Below are 17,806 nucleotides of genomic sequence, written 5' to 3'. Positions count from 1 at the left end.
GGCAGAGGCTCAGGCGGCGGGCCTCGGTGCAGCCTCGGTTTCCTCACCTGACGCGTCCCCCTAGGCGACCCGCCGATGCCCCGCCCCGTCCAGGTCCCGCCCCCGACCCGCCGAGCGCCGGGAGTCTCAGCCCCGCCCGCACCGAAGCCCCGCGAGCGGCAGCCAATCGGCGGCTGCCGGCGTCGGGTGCACTCGGCCTCGCCCGCGGCCCTCCCGCCCCCCGGCTCTCGCTCGCCGCTCGCTCAGTCCGCCGCCGCCTTCGCCGCTGCCGCCTTCGCCGTCGCCGCCGCCGCCGCGCCTCCGCTTGCCGACTCGGTAAGGCTGGGCCGAGGCTGGGCGCGCGGGGACGATGGGCGAGCGGGCGCGGGCTCGCGGGCTGCGGCCGGCGCCAGGGTGGGGCGCGCGGGGACTGCCAGGGTCCGGACTCCGGAGGGCGGGGGGTGCGGGGGCCGCCTGCCGAGCCGCAGCGACGAGGGGAACCTCCGGCATCGCCCCGCCAGGACGGCGGGGTTCGTGGGGAGCCTGAAACGGGAGCGGGTCGGGGACTCCCCACCTCCCGCGGTGGATTGGGTCTGGGGTCCGCCTAGGGGTGTGTCTGCGCGCGGGCCTCCTGTGCCGGTCCGGTGCGGCAGCGGGAAGGATGCTCAGCCCTTCGGTCTTGGGCAGGATGCGCCAAGCTCGGGACCAGTAGGGGTACTGGCCTCTTTCTTCGCCCTTCTCGCTCTCACTTCCCAGGAGTGGATTGGGTCTGGGGGTACGCCCGAGGGTCGATCGGCCCGCCGGGAGGTACAGTGCGGGAGCTGGAGGGATGCTTGGTTCTCTGGACTTGGCAGGATGCCTCCGGCCTGGGGCTCCTCTCATCCCACCCCACTCTTCGGAATGGATTGGGTCTGGGGGTCCGTCGGAGGGTCGGTGAGGCTGCAGGAGGGGTGCTCGGCCTTCTGGACTTGGCTGGGCGCCGCCAACCCCCTCTCGATCCCGCCGCATCCCTTCGCCCTCCGGGGGTGGATTGGGCCTAGGGGGCCGTCCAGGGGTCGCAGTGGGAGCTAGAGGGACGCTCGGCCTTCGGGACTCCGTGGGGCGCAGTCCACCCAGCCTCCTGCGGCCGCCCCCGCATTGCAGCCGTCGGGACACGCCCTTGACGCGGGACTCCCCGCACGGTCGGAGCACCCGTCGTGAGCGAGATCGGGGCGCCCGGCCGGGGTCCCCGCTCGCGAGCGCCGCCCATCCCCCGGTGCGGGGCAGGTGGGCGCCGTGAATCTGCCCAAGGTCGCGGCGCGTTCCCAGCCCGGCAGCGGCCCGGCGGGGGGGGGGGGGGTGGAGGAGGGGCGTCACGTGACCAGGCCTGGGCGCTCAGGCCCTTCCTGCCGGGACGGCGCGGTCCGGGTGGCGGAGCTACCCGGGGTCCCGGGCCGGGATGGAGGCAGCTCCAAACCTCAGCCCCCTCGGCGAGTCAACGACCAGTTCCTTTCATTTTGTTCGGAAAGGCCGTGGGTCAGCGTCTTTATAATGTAAATTGATGGTTGGCTTTCGTTCAAGCCGACCTGACTTTTTTTTTTAACACCAAGAGTTAAAACTCCGGAGTAATCAACCCGATTCAGTAGGGAACAGACGTCGCTTTCCCAACTCAGGACAGGCTTTCGGTTCCTCTGTGCTCCTTGTGTAGTTCAAATACTCACTGGCAGATTTTTGTGGGAGACCGGTAACTTTGTAAGGTACCGGACAAAATCCGTTTACTCTTTTGAAACGTGTATTTTGTTACACCATTTTCTTGCATAGGCGTCGGGTTTCTGGTCATTCCAGATATTCAAGCATGCTTATTTCCTTCTGAACCCCAAACCAAGTGATTAAAAAATGGCCGAACTCACTGGTCTTTAATTTATGCCAGCGAGCATCCCCCCCCCCCCCCCCCCCCCCCCCCCGCCTTTTCCAAAGTATGTAGGGCGACGCGCGGGGAGTGTGGCGTAAATATGAGGACATAATGCTGATGATCGTGCTGATCGCAGAGGCGAGGCAGCGTCTGGTTGTAAGTCGTCTGGGGCCATCGTGTCTGATGTGAACTGTGTGCAGCACTCAGGGGTTGGGGTGGTGCTGCCTCTGCGCCCGGGGGCTCCTTTTCGCATACAAACGACCGGCTTCCTTCCGGTGAAACATTTCTAGACCCGACCTTGTACACTGAACTCCCATCTGTTGAAATCAAACAGAGAAAAGGGAGCGCACATACTTTGTATCACAGTGGCAGAAATTGGCATGGTGCACAGGCCGAAATAACCTTTCGAGTTTGCACTGAAAACAAGTGGCCTAAGCCAGGGGCGAAGGGAAGAAACCTGGCGTCCCTGCTGCTGCCGCCCTTGGCCTGTCCCCAGACCAGTGGGAATCTAGTGGGCGAGCGTGGGCCCCTGGGGAGTCTTGGGGCCCGGGCCTGCGCTTATGCAACCCTGGCCCCGCGTGCCCATTCATAGAAACACTGTTACTTTTTCCCCGGGGCTTCGCAGCAAGCCCCTTCCGGACGCGCTTCGGGCGCGCCGGGACGCGATGCTGCAGTTTGGGTGTGGGGTGGCATAGGGCGCCCTGAGCCCTCAGCTGTCCCCAGGGCTGGCCACGCGGGGCTCGGCCTTCCCACGGAGAGGCGCTTCGTGTCGCCGGGGGAGGAGGGTGGCAGCGCCGGCGACGCGAGCCGGCTCGCTCCGGAAGGTCTCCCCGAGCCGGGCGGGTGGAACAGGATCTGAGCGCCCCGGGCGCGCCAGGCCGGGGGCGGGGCTCGTGGTAACCTTTCCCCTACTTTTCGCAGCCGTCACGTGACGCGCGCCGTGGGGGCGGGGCGGGGCGCGCCGGCCGCAGTTGCCTGCGGTGCCCTCCGGGACGCGTTCCAGCTGAGCAATTAGAGACGCAGCCTGGGCTCCCAGGGCGGCGGGGAAGGTGGGAGGCGGAAACGCGCGCCCGCTCTGGCCCGGAGCTGCTTCTGCACTTTGATCGGGTGCGGTTTTTCCTTTGTGGGAGAGGACGTTGAGTCACTCCGCGTGGTTATCGCTGGCGGGCCAGAGTTGGGTTGCTGGGGGGGGGGGGGGGGGCCTGAACTTCGATTCCCGGAGGATTTAGAATAAAAGAAAACTGGCACGTTTCGAGTGTGTTTCAGAGATTCTCTGGGGCCCGCTTTAATGAGGCCTCTGTTCTCTTCGAATGGCTTGAGCCTCTCCCGAGCTTGGCCTGCGAGGATTTTTCCGTTTGACACGGTGCAAAATGAAGGGGGTGCACATGGGAACGTTAACGCGGGACTGGCCTCGGCACTCGGGGCCCCTCTCCAGAAGCCACCAGCCTAACAGTCTCTGATGCCTGTAGAAATAGTGTAGGCTGCACGGGGCGTGTTGTTGTTCCATCTGTTAATTAACACAAGTAAAGAGTACTTTGTTTGTTGATTTATGACATTCTGTTGCTTTTTGTGAAGTTCACCTTCTACCCCGTGCAAATACTGGGTGGACGTTGGGTTCCCAGCAGACCCTGGGCTTGAAGCCAGCTGACCTTTGTGGTGAGGTGATCCACAGCCTCAGTTCTCCAGAATGTCCACCTGTAATTTTGCATGGATTGTTTTTCTGCTCAGAACGTTGTTGGAAGTTAATAATTGAAAGAAATTTTGCCACTGCACGAGTCCTGCCTCTTTGGGGGTACGTAGGGTATTTGCCACTGTGGAGGGCCGGGGGATAGGGCCGGGGGGGATAGGGTGGCTACTGCTCTGCCTTCTAGAAATTATCAGCTAATTGTTGGACACCAGGTTCTTGAGGTTAAAAGGAAAGGACTCCTCCATACTCCCGATGTGGTGGTTCACCAACCCATCCCAGGAACCTGAGTGTCATCCTAAAACTTTTTTTTTTTTTTAAGTTTATTTATTTGAGAAAGAGGGTGGGGTGGGGACAGAGAAGAGGGGAGAGAGGGAGAGAATCCCAAGCAGGCTCCGCACTGCCTGAGCTGAAGTCAGATGCTTTTTTCTTTTATGTTAATTTATTTTTTGAGAGAGAGAGAGAGAGAGAGATACAGAGTCTGAGTGGGGGTGGGGCAGAGAGAGAGGGAGACACAGAATCCAAAGCAGCTCCAGGCTCCAAACTGTCAGCACAGAGCCTGACATGGGGCTCAGACTCAGGAACCATGAGATCATGACCTGAGCCAAAGTCGGACGCTTCACCGACTGAGCCACCCAGGCGCCCCAATACGTGTTTATATTAAAAGCAAACACAAGATGACTATGGCTTTCAGACATTGTCGTGTGCTATAACTCAAATTTTACGTTTTATGGAAGACTTCCTCATTTATGAGATAATGCATTGATCACTAATTTTCCTACATGTCAGCATCTCTAGTGTGGCTCAGTTGGTTGAGCTCCGACATCGGCTCAGGGCGTGATCTCACGGTCCGTGGGTTCGAGCCCCGCGTCGGGCCCTGTGCCGACAGCTCAGAGCCTGGAGCCTGCTTCGGATTCTGTGTCTTCCTCTCTCTCTCTGCCCCTCTCCTGCTCACGCTCTGTCAATGTCTCAAAAAATAAACATTAAAAAAAAAAAAAAGATTTAGGGTGAAGAGTTTAGGTTTCTTTCTACTTTCTCAAGCCCCCCCTGTTGTACAGCGGCAGGTACAACAAGGGACACTAGAAATGAGCCCAGCAGTGCTGTGGCAAGCTAAATGTCAAAGTCAGATGATTGGGGGGGGGGTATCCGATGCCAGCACGGGGTGGGGGGAGCGGATAGAGTGAGGGGAGGGGGTCTACTGGCAAGGAGGCGGCGAGGCGGCAAATCCACACGGAAGCCCATGTTCCTGGAGCCTGGGACTCCAGTTGGGAGTCTGGCACACTCCAGTATGTTCCTGCACTGAAAGCCTGATGTGTTGGGCCCATCACTTGATGTGACGGCTGGATAGTCTCGTACTTTATAGGCCAGGCAAAGGGTCTTGTGATGAGGCTGTGACATCCGCTCGAGCCTTTTCTCTCTTCCACACCTGCACACGCGGCCCGGTAAGCGTCAGAGCTGGAGTTTGGGTCCAGATCCGTGTCCTCCGAAGCTTGTGCTCTCTCCCTGCGGCGTGCAGCTGCTTCTCGGACCGCAGTGCAGGCAGAGGGCCCACGTCCGTGCCCACTGGGCGTGTTTCCGGGCGTCCATTTCCGCATCCGTAAAGTGGTGCCCCGGACACCTGTTGTTCTTTGTCACCAGGGAGGGTCCCCGGGTGTGACCCTGGTCTTGAGGGTATAAGTGGGCACGGGTTCTGGCAAATAATCCCGTGGTTGCAGGCAGGGATTACGGGTATGACGGTGCTCCCCGGTCCCTGAATCGGAACTTGTGATTTCCCAAGCTCAGTTACGCTTCTGGGTGAAGTCCCCCCTGCCGGTGGTTTTGGGAACACTTGTGGGAACAGCGTGGGATGAGCAGAGGTCCGGGGGTCCCTTTTGGGGGGACGCAAGCTTCTTCGGCAGCGGCATTGCTGACGGTGTGGCTGGGGGGCAGGTCCTCGCGGGCGTGCGCCCGGAGAAAATACCTGAACGGCGGCGCAGATAACTGCCAAGACATTCTGTATTTTCTTTACAAAAATGTGACCCCCAGTGACCTTTCCCCAATTCTTTTGCGCAGGTCATGTTTCTCTGCGGTTCGTCTGATTGGCCGTTACTTCCCGGAGGGGGGCCACGCTAGGTGTAAATTTGCATTTGGTTTATTTTATTTTTTGTTTTTCGCTTTTTGCATTTGGTTTATTTTGTTATTTAAAAAAAATTTTTTTTAACATTTATTTATTTATTTTTTTTGAGACAGAGAGAGACAGAGCACGAACGGGGGAGGGTCAGAGAGAGAGAGGGAGACACAGAATCTGAAACAGGCTCCGGGCTCTGAGCTGTCGGCACAGAGCCCGACGCGGGGCTCGAACCCACGGACCGCGAGATCAGGACCTGAGCCGAAGTCGGATGCTCAACCGACTGAACCACCCAGGCGCCCCACATTTGGTTTATTTTTTACAGCACCTCCCTAGGTCACTAGGCAGAAGCTGTTGTTTTCCCAGAGACTTAAAGGTGAAACGATTCAGAATTCCCTCTATAACCCGCCTCGTCTTGGCGTATTTACTCCATAAACGTGAATGGCGTATTACGATATACTTGACTGCAATAAGTTAACTGTATGGCCAGTTAATTAATGAAAATATTAAATGCCCAGTGGTGGATTCAAGAGACCCCCACCTCCTTAGTGACCGTTCCTGCCCGTTTCTTGCACACGAAGCCCTCCCAGAAACACAAAGTGAGTTTTGCGTCTCACGTTCTTGCTTCTAAGGTGCCTCCATCAGGTTAGGGAAATAATCTGTATTTATCTGCATACGCACTTATCAAGAAAACACAAGAGCACAATCACGGAGAGTCATGTCTGCAAGTGAGTATGACACGGCACACGACGGGCAGAAAGCTATGCCACACGGGTGGACGGGTGCTCTCTTTTCCGTACTGTTACTGCTAATTTTTGCCTGCGCCTAACTCCTCGCCCTAATCGTGACCGTAGTAGCGGGAATAGGAAATACTGACGGAGCAAGAAGGAATCTGAGCAACCTCACGAACCTTTTTGGGGCGCCTGGCGGGCTCAGTCAGTGGAACACGGGACGCTTGATCTCGGGGTTGTAAGTTCGAGCCCCATGTTAGGTGTAGAGATTACTAAGAAAAGAAAAGAGAAAAGAAAAGGTATGAACCTTGCCACACATGCAGGTCTGGATTTCCCTTGGCTGATGCCCTTCCAGAACCTTCTGGTACCTTCCTTGAAGTGCCGTGGGTAGCAGCACTGAGGCTGGCCCGGGTGCCATCTCTGTAGTCCTGCTTGGCAGGAACATGGCCTCCCGTGTTGTGTCCATCCTGGAGGCAGAACCAGCTTTGTGTGGCCAAGCAGAACCGTCCCGGACACTGGTCGCTGGGCCCCAGAGGGATACGCGGCGCCGCTCTGGCCTCCGTCGAAGACAATGCTGTAGATGGTGCCTGCGGTGTCTCCCCTCGAGAGTTTTTCCAGGGGTGGTGGCCCGAGTGTCCTCCGGCCCCAGCTTCCTCCCTGATGAGGGAAACGGGCTGTGCCCCCAGAGTCACTGCCCGCTGTTGATGCTGCGCTGGGCCGTAGAAGACAGGGCCCGCTCCCGCGTGCGAGTAGATTGTGCAACTGTAGCGGGGAGACGGGTGCCTGAGAACGATTTTAGAGTTGGCCCTGGTCGTGTTTGTAGTTGCTGTGGTTTTATTGCTGACTGCAGTCACGTCATTCTGGCTACAGTCACATCATTTTGGCTACAGCGGAGCGATCTAATTTCGCACCTGTGTCGTAGCTGTAGCGATCTCGCGTGGCACTTTGAATGGAGTGTCTCCTTCACCTGGCAGGTAAGCACGTGGGTTGGGGGGTCGGACGTGGGTCTGATCCCCCAGCTCCGCTCTTTGCTGGCCGTGACCTTGGGCAGGTGTGTGTGCCTCGACGCCCGAGCGTTGGTCTTCTCCCCGGTAAATTCGTGCCATTCCGTGGGTTCTGGCGGGAATTATTTTTTTTTCCTTTTTATTTATTTATTAAAAAAAATTTTTTTTTTTAACGTTTATTTATTTTTGAGACAGAGAGAGAGCATGAACAGGGGAGGGTCAGAGAAAGAGGGAGACACAGAATCTGAAACAGAGCCCGACGTGGGGCTCGAACCCACGGACCTCGAGATCGTGACCTGAGCCGAAGTCGGAGGCTTAACCGACTGAGCCACCCAGGCGCCCCGGCTCTGGCGGGAATTAAATGGGCAGTTTGGGTGAAAAGGGCATCACATTGTCCAGCATAAGCCAAACAGGTTGGTAGAAGGAGTATTTTGTATTTTCGTTGCTAGAAGCACAAACATGAGTCTGCATCTCCTATCTGTCTTAGCTAGTTAGCTACCTACCTACCTACCTTCCTACCTTCCCTCCTACCTCCCTATCTGGGTTCAAGGCTCTGTTGGAAGAGCTCTGACAGCACAGAATTATATATTTTGGTTGGAAGTCCCATGTCACATGGCAGGTCCGATGGTTTGTTTATTACGGAGGTGATTTCCATGTCTGAATTTCCCCCCCACCCCTCACCCCTGTTTTGGAATCCAACTAAGCACTTGGCATCGGGCTGACCTTTCACCTCCTTTCCTCAGCGGCTGCCCGTCCCAGGACCTCTGGGGCTGGGGGTGGCACCGTGGCCGGCCTTCTGGAGGGGAAGGGGACCCGGCTTCGGGATGGCTAGTGTTAACGATTGGCGGGCCGCTGACCTCTGCGGTTATGGAGAAAAGGAATTGATTGAGGAGAAGGAAGACAAAGGCAGGGACACGTGAAACACGGGAGTACAGACCAGTTTATTGGCCAGAGATCAGTGAGTGGCATTGGGCAAAGTTGGCGAAATTAAAGTAATCTGACCGACATTGAACGAGCTGTTGCGACATCATCCCTCCCCGCCCCGCTCCAACTTCTTCACTTGGCGTTGGGAGAACTGTCTGTGGTCCTCGCTGGACTCACAGTTGAACAAGGACTCGTGTCCCGGAGACAGACGTTCACCGCTTCCGTTGGGAGATTAAATGAAAGACGCACGAGTGAGAGTCATTAGCCAGTCAGTGCGGGTAGAATCACCAAATGGAACCGGTGGGACGTTGTTCTCTGGGAATGTGGACTCAAAGGCAGCCTTGCGGGAGGGGAGCTTTAAGCTGGGTGTGCCGAGCCGGAAGATGGGAGCAGAGCAGAAGGCATCCCAGCTGTGAGTTGGGGTTAGCAGGGCCCGCCCCCACCCCCGTCATGGTCGGGGTGGCCAGGGTGCTGGCCCAAGCGGAGGGGCCTGGGGGAGTGAGCTTGGGACGCTGTAGGAGCAGCCACCTAATAGGCCCGTGATGGGAATTTATAAAAATTGGGATAAATAGGTCGTCGCTCTCAACCAGAGCGCCTTACTCTGGACCTTGGTGTTTTTCCGAGAGCGGATTAGCGTAAGGTGCTTAAGTCTCTGGCACCGTCCTTGGAAGCACCTCTCCCCTCTGGTGGCCTTCATGATTTCTAAAGTAGCACCGCTACGTCGTTCCCACGCTCAGCCTGGGGGCGCGGCGCCCAGGTGTGTCCCAGGCGAGGAGGTTTGTGCAAAGCTCACCAGCGGATGGGGTCCGGGCGGGCGCTCTCCGCGCCTGGTGCAGCCAGGGAGGATTTCTGCGGTGCCAGGGAAAATAAACGGGTCCGTGGCGCCCCACAGCACCCCAGACCACGGAGACACGTGTCTTCAGCACGTTGGATAAATTTCGCTGCCTGAAGCTGTTGACTTCCAGTTTACTGCCGAGCTGGTCTGGCAGGTGCACAGCGAGAGGTGGCCTGGCATCGAGAATACTCCCCGAGGGGCCTCCCCGTTACTCGGTCGCACCATCTGGGGCAGGGGCGGCCAGTCTGTGTTCCCAGAACGTGATTCCCCTGTCACCCTGTTCCCTCCTGTTTAGACCTTTTTTTGAAGTTTACTTATTTATTTTGAGACAGAGAGAACGGGGAGGGGGCAAAGAGAGAGGGAATCATCCCAAGCAGGCTCCGCACTGTCCGCGAAGAGCCCGATGTGGGGCTTGAACTCCTAAACTTTGAGGTCGTGACTTGAGTCGAAATCAAGAGTTGGAGGCTTTACCCACGAAGCCATCCAGGTACCCCTTTCCTGTTCAGATTTCTTGTTCTGTTTATTTATTTATTTATTTTTTTATTTAATATTTTTTTAATTAACTTTTTTTTTTTTTTTTTGAGACAGAGACAGAGCATGAACAGGGGAGGGGCAGAGAGAGAGGGAGACACAGAATCTGAAACACGCTCCAGGCTCTGAGCTGTCAGCACAGAGCCCGACGCGGGGCTTGAACTCACGGACCGCGAGATCGTGACCTGAGCCGAAGTTGGACGCTTAGCCGACTGAGCCACTCAGGCGCCCCTCTTGTTCTGTTTAAAAGTTTAAAAAAAAATTTTTTAACGTTTATTTATTTATGAGAGACACAGAGACAGACAGAGACCGAGCATGAGCAGGGGAGGGGCAGAGAGAGTGGGAGACACAGAATCCGAAGCAGACTCCAGGCTCTGAGCTGTCAGCACAGAGCCCCACGCAGGGCTTGAACCCACAAACCACGAGATCATGGCCTGAGCTGAAGTCGGACGCTTAACCGACTGGGCCACCCAGGCGCCCCCGGGTTTCTTGTCCTAAGGCCTCTGGTAGTTGCTCAGTGATGATTTGAGAGAACACACGACTGACAGAAAGGGGAGTTAAGCTCTCTTTTCATCCGTCTGTGTTTTCTTTGCAGCCTATCTCCCTGCCCCCGCCCCCCCCTCCGCCCACCCCGGTCTTTCCTGCTTTTCTTTTCTCTAGCTGGCTGAGAATTCGGGGAGCAGGTGCCGTCCTGCCGAGCAGGTGGATCCCAGGGGTCATGCCGAGTAAGCCCATAAGCTCTGTCCCCGGGGAGGTCACCTCTCTCCACCCAGGTAGAGAGGTGCTCAGGCGGGGATGGTATGGGGTAGTGGTGGGAGGACAGCATGTCTTTGCAAATTAGCAGGGTGTGGTGCTTGTGCGCGTCAAGGGGTGAGGCACGGAGCCTGGTAGGCAGTGGTGGGCTTCTAGGAGGGGAAACGGTGGTGAGGTAGCAGTTAAAGCCCCAGGCAGGGCCCTGTGCGGGGCTAACTCCTGGGGTGCAGAGGGGCTGGAAGAGGAACCGGGGACCCCCCAGCTCAGAATCCTGCCAGGGGTGAGGGGCGGTAGCAGATAAGAGTCTACATGCCCGGTCACCTTATCCGGGAGGAAGAGGATGGTGAGTGAGGCTGGCGCTCAGACTGTTTAGTTGTGTCTCTCAGCTGGGGCATAGCAGAGCCCCCCTCCCCAACCCCCAACAGCACCAGGAGGCGGCGGGGGGGGGGGTGCTGCCTGCTCACAAGGCCCTCGGGGGCCCCCTTCGTGCCGAGGCCCTTCACCGCCGCTATCCTGGAAGGTTGAAGGGTTACAGAGAAAAGCTGTCCAGTTAAGTGGCCTGGCTCCAGACGCAGGCCCGGCCTGCCAGCTGGCCCAGGGCCCTTCCTCTTACAGGGTGTTGGGGTTCCCAGCCGTGCTGAGAGAATGACAGGAGTCACCAGGAGGGGACTCCAGGGAGGCTGACCCAGGAGCGGAGAGTGGGAGACCGGGCAGGGTCAAGTTGATACGGCAGAAAACTAATATCCCAGGAAGGGGGCTCATAGGTATTGTTCTGTACTTGTCCGTGTTTGCAGCATCTCCCGATTTAAAACGTTCGGGGCAGAAAACGACCTTGCTGTGTAGTACAGTCAAGTTCGCCGGGCCTCCTGTGGGGTCCTCCTAATTCCTGATTGTCCCTGAATTGATGAATGGCTCGCCTCCTTCCGTCTGGGATGGGGGGGGGGGTCTCTCTTCTCCCCCAGCCTCCGGTGCGGTCAGCCTTTGGGAAGTGCTGGGAGCTGCGTCCTCCTCAGTTATTCTGGCCCTTTCTGGGGGAGACTCGGAGGTGAGGGAGGCAGGGCAGGCAGGCAGGCTTTGCCCACACCCACCTGGGTGAGAGGTGAGGGCGTGCCCTGCGTCGTGCAGGTCGTGCCAGGGCGCGTTAGGTCAGGGGGGTGCAGTGATCCGACAGGTAGCCTCGCTCGTCCTTTGTTGTTGTTGTCATTCGAGGTGTCGTTGGGTGGGTCTAGCTTATTCCCCGGTTACAGACACTGGAATGCAAGGGCCGGCTTGTGGGCGGGCAGAAACCCTGTGAACGGGCCCCTCCTGATTTGACTTTGACTCTGTGCATGGGTGGTGGGGCCTGGCCGTGGCTCTGTGGGTGCTGGCTTCCGGCTCACGTGGCCGGCGGGCGAGATGTGCCCAGGAGGCGGGCGCTGACGGCCACTCGAAGGGTCTAGGGAGCTTTGAAAGTTGGTCTCCGAGTGTGAGATTGCACTGAGCTGCAGCGGACAGGTGTTTTATTTCAGTCAACACATTTTCAGAAGTGATAAGGGAGGATCACACACCGACGGAAGAGGGACGGGCACAGCAGACCCCTGTGTGACCACTGCCCGACTTCAGTTCCCACACGTGGCCCCCACGGTTCATAATTCTGTCCGTCCATGCCCTCTACCCCCAAGATTTTGAAGCAGACCCTAAACTTGACAGAAGACAAACTTGTACTGATAAATATTTCCGTATGTATTACTAAAGTATAGCAGCTCTTTAAAAAACAACAACAACAACAACAACAATATCCTATGATGCCTAAAAATATTTAACGGCAGTTTCCAGATGCCGCGAGCTGACAGTTGTTCGAAGGAGTGGGTTCTCAGCGAGTGGGACACTGGAATTCTGTATTTGAGGAGAGGTTTAGGGGCATAAATGTTGAATAGATAACACTTCCGTTTCTTGAGGCAGTGTTTTTTTTTTCTTTCTTTTTTTTTTTAATAACAGCTTTATTGTGGTTTAACTTACCCCACAGTCTGCACGCCCGTCCAAAGCGAACACTCCAGCGATTATGAGTCTCTTTACGGATATGTGCAGCCATTAGCACAGTTAACATTGGAACGTGTTCATCGCCCGAGAAAGAAGCCGTCCTCCCTTTAGCTATCTACCCCACTCAGTCCTCCTTCTGCCCCCAACCCTAGGTGAGAGAGAGGGAGAGGCAGAGAGAAAGGGGGACAGAGGATCCGACGTGGACTGTGCTCTGACAGCCCAGAGCCCGACGCGGGGCTCGAACTCACCAACCGTGAGATCACGACCTGAGCTGAAGTCGGACGCTTAACCCACTGAGCCACCCAGGCGCCTCTCATAAGTGTTTTTGTTTTTATTTTTATTTATTTATTTATTTTTTAATTTTTTCATTCTTTTTTAAATTTATTTTTGAGACAGAGAGAGAGCATGAGCAGGGGAGGGGGAGAGAGAGGGGGAGACACAGAATCGGAAGGGGGCTCCAGGCTCTGAGCTGTCAGCACAGAGCCCCACGCGGGGCTCAAACTCACGGAGTGTGAGATCGTGACCTGAGCCGCAGTCAGATGCTTAACCCACTGAGCCACCCAGGTGCCCCTCATAAGTGTTTTTAAACATGAGGCTGTGATGCCAGGATTGGTGGAATGTTCGCTTACTAGATGTGCACAGGGAGTTTTCAGTTTTCAAGCCTTTGTCGTCCGGTTCACTTGGTCCACTAATGACCGCTATGGCTCGAAGAGGGACTTCTGCTCAGGGCAGTGTCCGGGCGACTGCAAAACTAGAGAGCCAAATTGTCCGTTCTGCGGTGCATTTAGGACTCTTACATCTGGCTTTTAGTTCAAAGCAATCAAAACAAGCGAATCCTGACTTAAATTCAGTGTTCTGACCAGGCCGTTGACTCCTGGAAAGGACCGCAGAGACTCCCTATCTCGCCTGCCTCTCCCTGGCGGAGGTTAGATTCCTGAGCAAACACCGGGACCGATACCTTTGGATAGAATGGTCTACAGACACGATGTTTATGTTCCGTCTGCATTAATAATCCCTCAGGTCTGGGTGAAGCTCTTGAAAGATCTTATAAACCATCGAGAGGGTAGCCAGTCTGTTAACCTTGCTTGCCACACTTCACGTTCTGCAGAATTCTCTCCGTAACGCCTGCCGCCTGCCACGTGTGTAGCCTGAAATCTTCGTGGGGAGGGGCTAAGGGTTAACCGTGAGGCCCCTGGACAATCCTAGAGACCCTTGGATAGCTTTTGGAGGGAGAGGATTCAGAGCGGTTTGGATGCCCCCGTCAACATCCCGAATTACCTGCAGCAGGCATTTGCCTGGAGAGCTCGAGGCTTTCAGTCTTGGGGTCTGGGCCTGCACAGCCGGCCAGGCGAGGGAGCCTGGCTCCGTGCCCATGAAATAACACGTCGATAACCTTGAACGCTTGGCAGACCAGGTCAGAGCCTCAGGTGCTGCGTGGTGACACTTCCCAGGTGTGCCCGTCCCAGCCTGTCCCTCTGCCCCCGGCATCCCCACCTGGACGCCCCTCCCACTCCCAACCTGTCCTGCCCACGCGGACACCCTCCTGTGTCCGCGAGTGGCTCCCGTGAGCGGATGGGCCAGAAGCCCCCGGGGGCCTCTGGAGGCTTTCTGGAGCGGGTCCTCCTCCGGTCCCCCACTGGTGCCCCTGTCTTCTGGAAGACTGCTTCCCCCTCTTACTGGTCATGCTTCCCGGCCCCACCCACAGTCCTTACGTCAGCCAGAGCGGACTTCTAGAGAACAGAAACAGTGACTTAAAGCCCTTGGAATGTTTTTCCTTCGTTCTTAGCATAAAACCCCTCTGCCTCCCATGGCTGCCTCTGGGCATTCCTCTCCAAAGTTAGCTGCCTGCCCTTGACCTCAGCCACCCTGCCCTTGACCTGCCCTTGACCTCTACCTAGAGGCTTGTTTTCCTTTAGGCTTGAGAGGCTTGCCCTCTGGTCTTCCTGTGTCACCCGGGAGGTCCCCTCTTTTGGCCTCTGTGTCCGAGTTGGGGCGGGGACCTTCTGCCAAGGTCTCCATCCTCCCTGTGGCTGGCACACCGGAGGCAGTCGACAAACTCTGGCGGAAGGAGCGCCCGAATGAAAGCTGCGTGCCTTTTGGGGCCTCTCCTGGGGCTCTTTGTTCCAATCAGCTGAAGACTAAGCTAGTTTGGGCTTTTGTAACTGGGCATCTTTGAAAGCGCGGTACCTGTTGATTTCCTCAGGTCCTACGCCCGCACTCTGTCGGCTCAAACAGATAAAAGCGGGAGGAACCGTTGGCGGTGAGAAAGCTCAGTGTCGGGTTTTTGCCCCGGTCCTCGGTGACTTTGCCCCTCTGTTAGCTGCCCTTTCCTCGCGGGGCGCTCGGGCAGAGTGTCGGAAGAGAAGGTGGCCGAGGGGCCGGCTGTGCGGGAGGGAGGCCGGGAGGGCATCAGGAGTGGCCAGGGAAGAAGACGGGCCAGGAGGAAGGGAGCCAGAGACCCGGCCCGGAGCCATTGACGGGAAAGGTGCGTTCATTTGTGGGCGCTCGTCAGTGTTGCAGCCTTCGGGCTGCTGACCCAGGTTGGTTTCAGTCACAGCCTCCGAGGAGGAGGAGGAGGAGGAGGGCCTGGCTCCGACACGCATAAGCACCCGCTCCCGAGGACTCCGTGCGCCTGGATTTCGTGGCGTCTTTGTGGCGACCGGGATGGTCTCTCAAGTCAGCAGCCACAGGCACACCCGAGTCCCGGTGCCCCGGCCTGAAGACGAGGGGTTCAGGGCCATCACGGACTCCTGTGGACCCTCTGGGTTTCTTCTGTGCCAGCCTCCAGGCGGCATTTGCAGGTTGCCGAACAGCCACCGGCTTCCTGAGTCAGCGGGGTGTGGCCTGGGCTGCTGGCCTGGAGGGTTGGTGCCGTGGGATGGCCCGGGGGCGGGGGCCAGGGGGTGGGGGTTTCTGGGTGGGAGGGGGCTCCCCTCCTGGACTCTGCTGATCCCCGCCCCCAGGCCTCCGAGCAGAGCGTGCGGTGGGCTGTGTAGTGCCCGACAGGCAGGGGAGGGGTCGGCACGGAATCCCAGGATCGGATCTCTTAAGGGACCGTTAAGTTTGTCAAATGGCTAGGAAACCTGCAAATTCAGAACGAATCCCAGGGCCGTGGAAGGGGTTTTCTAACATCCGGTGAAAGGCTGGTGTGTTACGCTCTCCCCTCCTCCTCCTAGGGCGTTACTGAAGATGGCGGAAGCCCACCAAGCCGTGGCCTTCCAGTTCACGGTCACCCCAGATGGGATCGACCTGCGGCTGAGCCACGAAGCCCTGAAGCAGATCTACCTGTCTGGACTTCATTCCTGGAAAAAGAAGTTCATCAGATTCAAGGTTAGCAGATACCTGTTGAGATCTGTAAGGCGCTCACGTTAGCATCTGAGAAAACGCCTCCAGCTGCTGGTGAGAAAGCATTTCAGAGCGGTGATTGCCGCGTAATTGATACTTCCTCTGTCCTTGTGAAACACGCTCACTGGCTTCCTGAAGTTCTGGAAGGCAGGCAGGGGAACCGGCGCCCCTAGGCAGGTGAGTTGGGGTTCAGAGAGCCTGCTCGGAGAAGCAGAGGAAAAGACCAGCATCCGTGTCTCCTGCTTGGAGCCCAGAACTCCTTACGCCTTGTAGAAAAAGGATTGTTTCCCAGCTGTGTGGATTGCAGTGAATTTACCTAACGGCTACCTTGCTGATAAAATTAGCCAAACGTTGGGGCGCCTGGGTGGCTCAGTCGGTTAAGTGTCTGGCTTCAGGTCATGATCTCACGGTTTTGGGTTCAAGCCCCGCGTCGGGCTCTGTGCTGACAGCTCAGAGCCTGGAGCCTGCTTTGGATTCTCTGTTTCCCTCTCTCTCTCTCTGCCCTCCCCCCATGCTGTTTCTCTGTCTCAAAAATAAATAAACATAAGAAATTAGCCAAACGTTGAAATAGGTGCACGTAAATTCAAATATAGCTAGCTTCAAATGCTCTCAATCCTGTTTACCTGAAAGAGTGGACATGTATTCACCATTTTTAATTAACCATGAGTCTTATTTCCCCTTTGCTTGTAAATTCAATTTATTTCCAAAATCACGGAAGGAATAAAATACACATATGGAAAAAATTCAGACGAGAGAATTGTCCGGTTCCTCCCCGCCCCCACCGGCAATGAGGGAAACGGATAACTGTGTTCATTTTCCAGTTTCCTTTTCAGAGGGTGTGGCTAAGAGAAGGGCTGTTGAGAAGGTGCCAGGAGCCAAAGTAGGTGAGAGCAGTGACCTCAGAGAAGGTGGACAGGTCCCTGGGAACCGGCCTTGCTGGACAGGTGCCTGGGGCACAGCCAGAGGGCTCCAGGTCACAGGCCAGCCCCAGAGGCACCTGTGGTGGGGGAGGGCGCCACCTACAGGGAGAGGCACGTTTTGCCACCCGACCTTGTCCAGAGCAACCCCTTTTTACCTCCAAATCCAAGAAAAGAGAAAGTTGGGTGCAGAGCTGTGGCCATCAATCGCTGCAACCCAGTGCAAGTGTTCTCTGGTCTTCAAGACCTTGTAGGACAGCTGAACAGTGCACAGCTGTGCCTAACCGAGGGGTTTGCAGAGGAGCACAGGGCTCGGAGCAAGAGGGGAGGCAGGGGGATGGCGGGTGAGCGGGAGACCTTCTGTCTAGACCCTTCCTGCCTCCGTTTTATTTATTTATTAAAAAATTTTTTTTTTACTGTTTATTCATGTTTTGATAGAGACAGAGCATGAGCAGGGGAGGGGCAGAGAGAGAGGGAGACACAGAATCTGAAGCAGGCTCCAGGCTCCGAGCGGTCAGCACAGAGCCCGACGCGGGGCTCGAACCCACAAGCCGCGAGATCATGACCTGAGCCGAAGTCGGACGCTCCACCGACTGAGCCACCCAGGCGCCCCAGTGACGTCCTTAACTCGGTGTCATGAGTCAGTCTGGATGGAGATGGGGGGAATCGGTGTTAAGCTAGTGGCTCGGGGGATTCTCCTGTCCCGGGGTCACTCTCAGCGAATCTGCTCCAGGGAGGGGATTGGCTCAGAAGCAGAGGAAGCGAAGGGGCTGGAGGCCCTGGGGAAGATTTCCAGTAGTGACAGTGTGGTCACTTAGCCACGATGTGCTGCAGACGCCTCCTTCCCAGTGTCCGTCATCCCACTACCCTCACTACCAGGGGCCGTGGATTTTGTGGGCGGGACGTGCTCACGGTGCATGCTCTGTTTCCAGAATGGCATCATCACCGGCGTGTACCCGGCCAGCCCCTCCAGTTGGCTCATCGTGGTGGTGGGTGTGATGTCAACCATGTACGCGAAGATCGACCCCTCGCTGGGAATAATCGCGAAAATCAATCGGACCCTTGATACTAGGTAAGTACTCTTTC

At 56.8% G+C, this 17,806-nt stretch overlaps 1 protein-coding gene across 1 annotated transcript in view; it reads left to right on the top strand.

Annotated features, from left to right (window-relative positions):
* The first annotated feature begins 267 nt into the window (after positions 1-267).
* CPT1A (carnitine palmitoyltransferase 1A) overlaps positions 268-17,806 on the top strand; it is a 53,229-nt gene continuing 35,690 nt past the window's right edge. The window contains exons 1-3 of the mRNA XM_030330762.2: positions 268-315; positions 15,635-15,788; positions 17,653-17,792. Of these exons, the coding sequence (XP_030186622.1) occupies positions 15,648-15,788; positions 17,653-17,792 (281 nt within the window). The 5' untranslated portion in view covers positions 268-315; positions 15,635-15,647. The remainder of the gene's footprint in view (positions 316-15,634; positions 15,789-17,652; positions 17,793-17,806) is intronic.

This window comes from Lynx canadensis, chromosome D1, assembly GCF_007474595.2.
Source record: "Lynx canadensis isolate LIC74 chromosome D1, mLynCan4.pri.v2, whole genome shotgun sequence".
Lineage (NCBI taxonomy): Eukaryota > Metazoa > Chordata > Mammalia > Carnivora > Felidae > Lynx > Lynx canadensis.
Note: the sequence above shows the minus strand (reverse complement) of the source record. Positions and strands in the feature narration are given on the sequence as shown.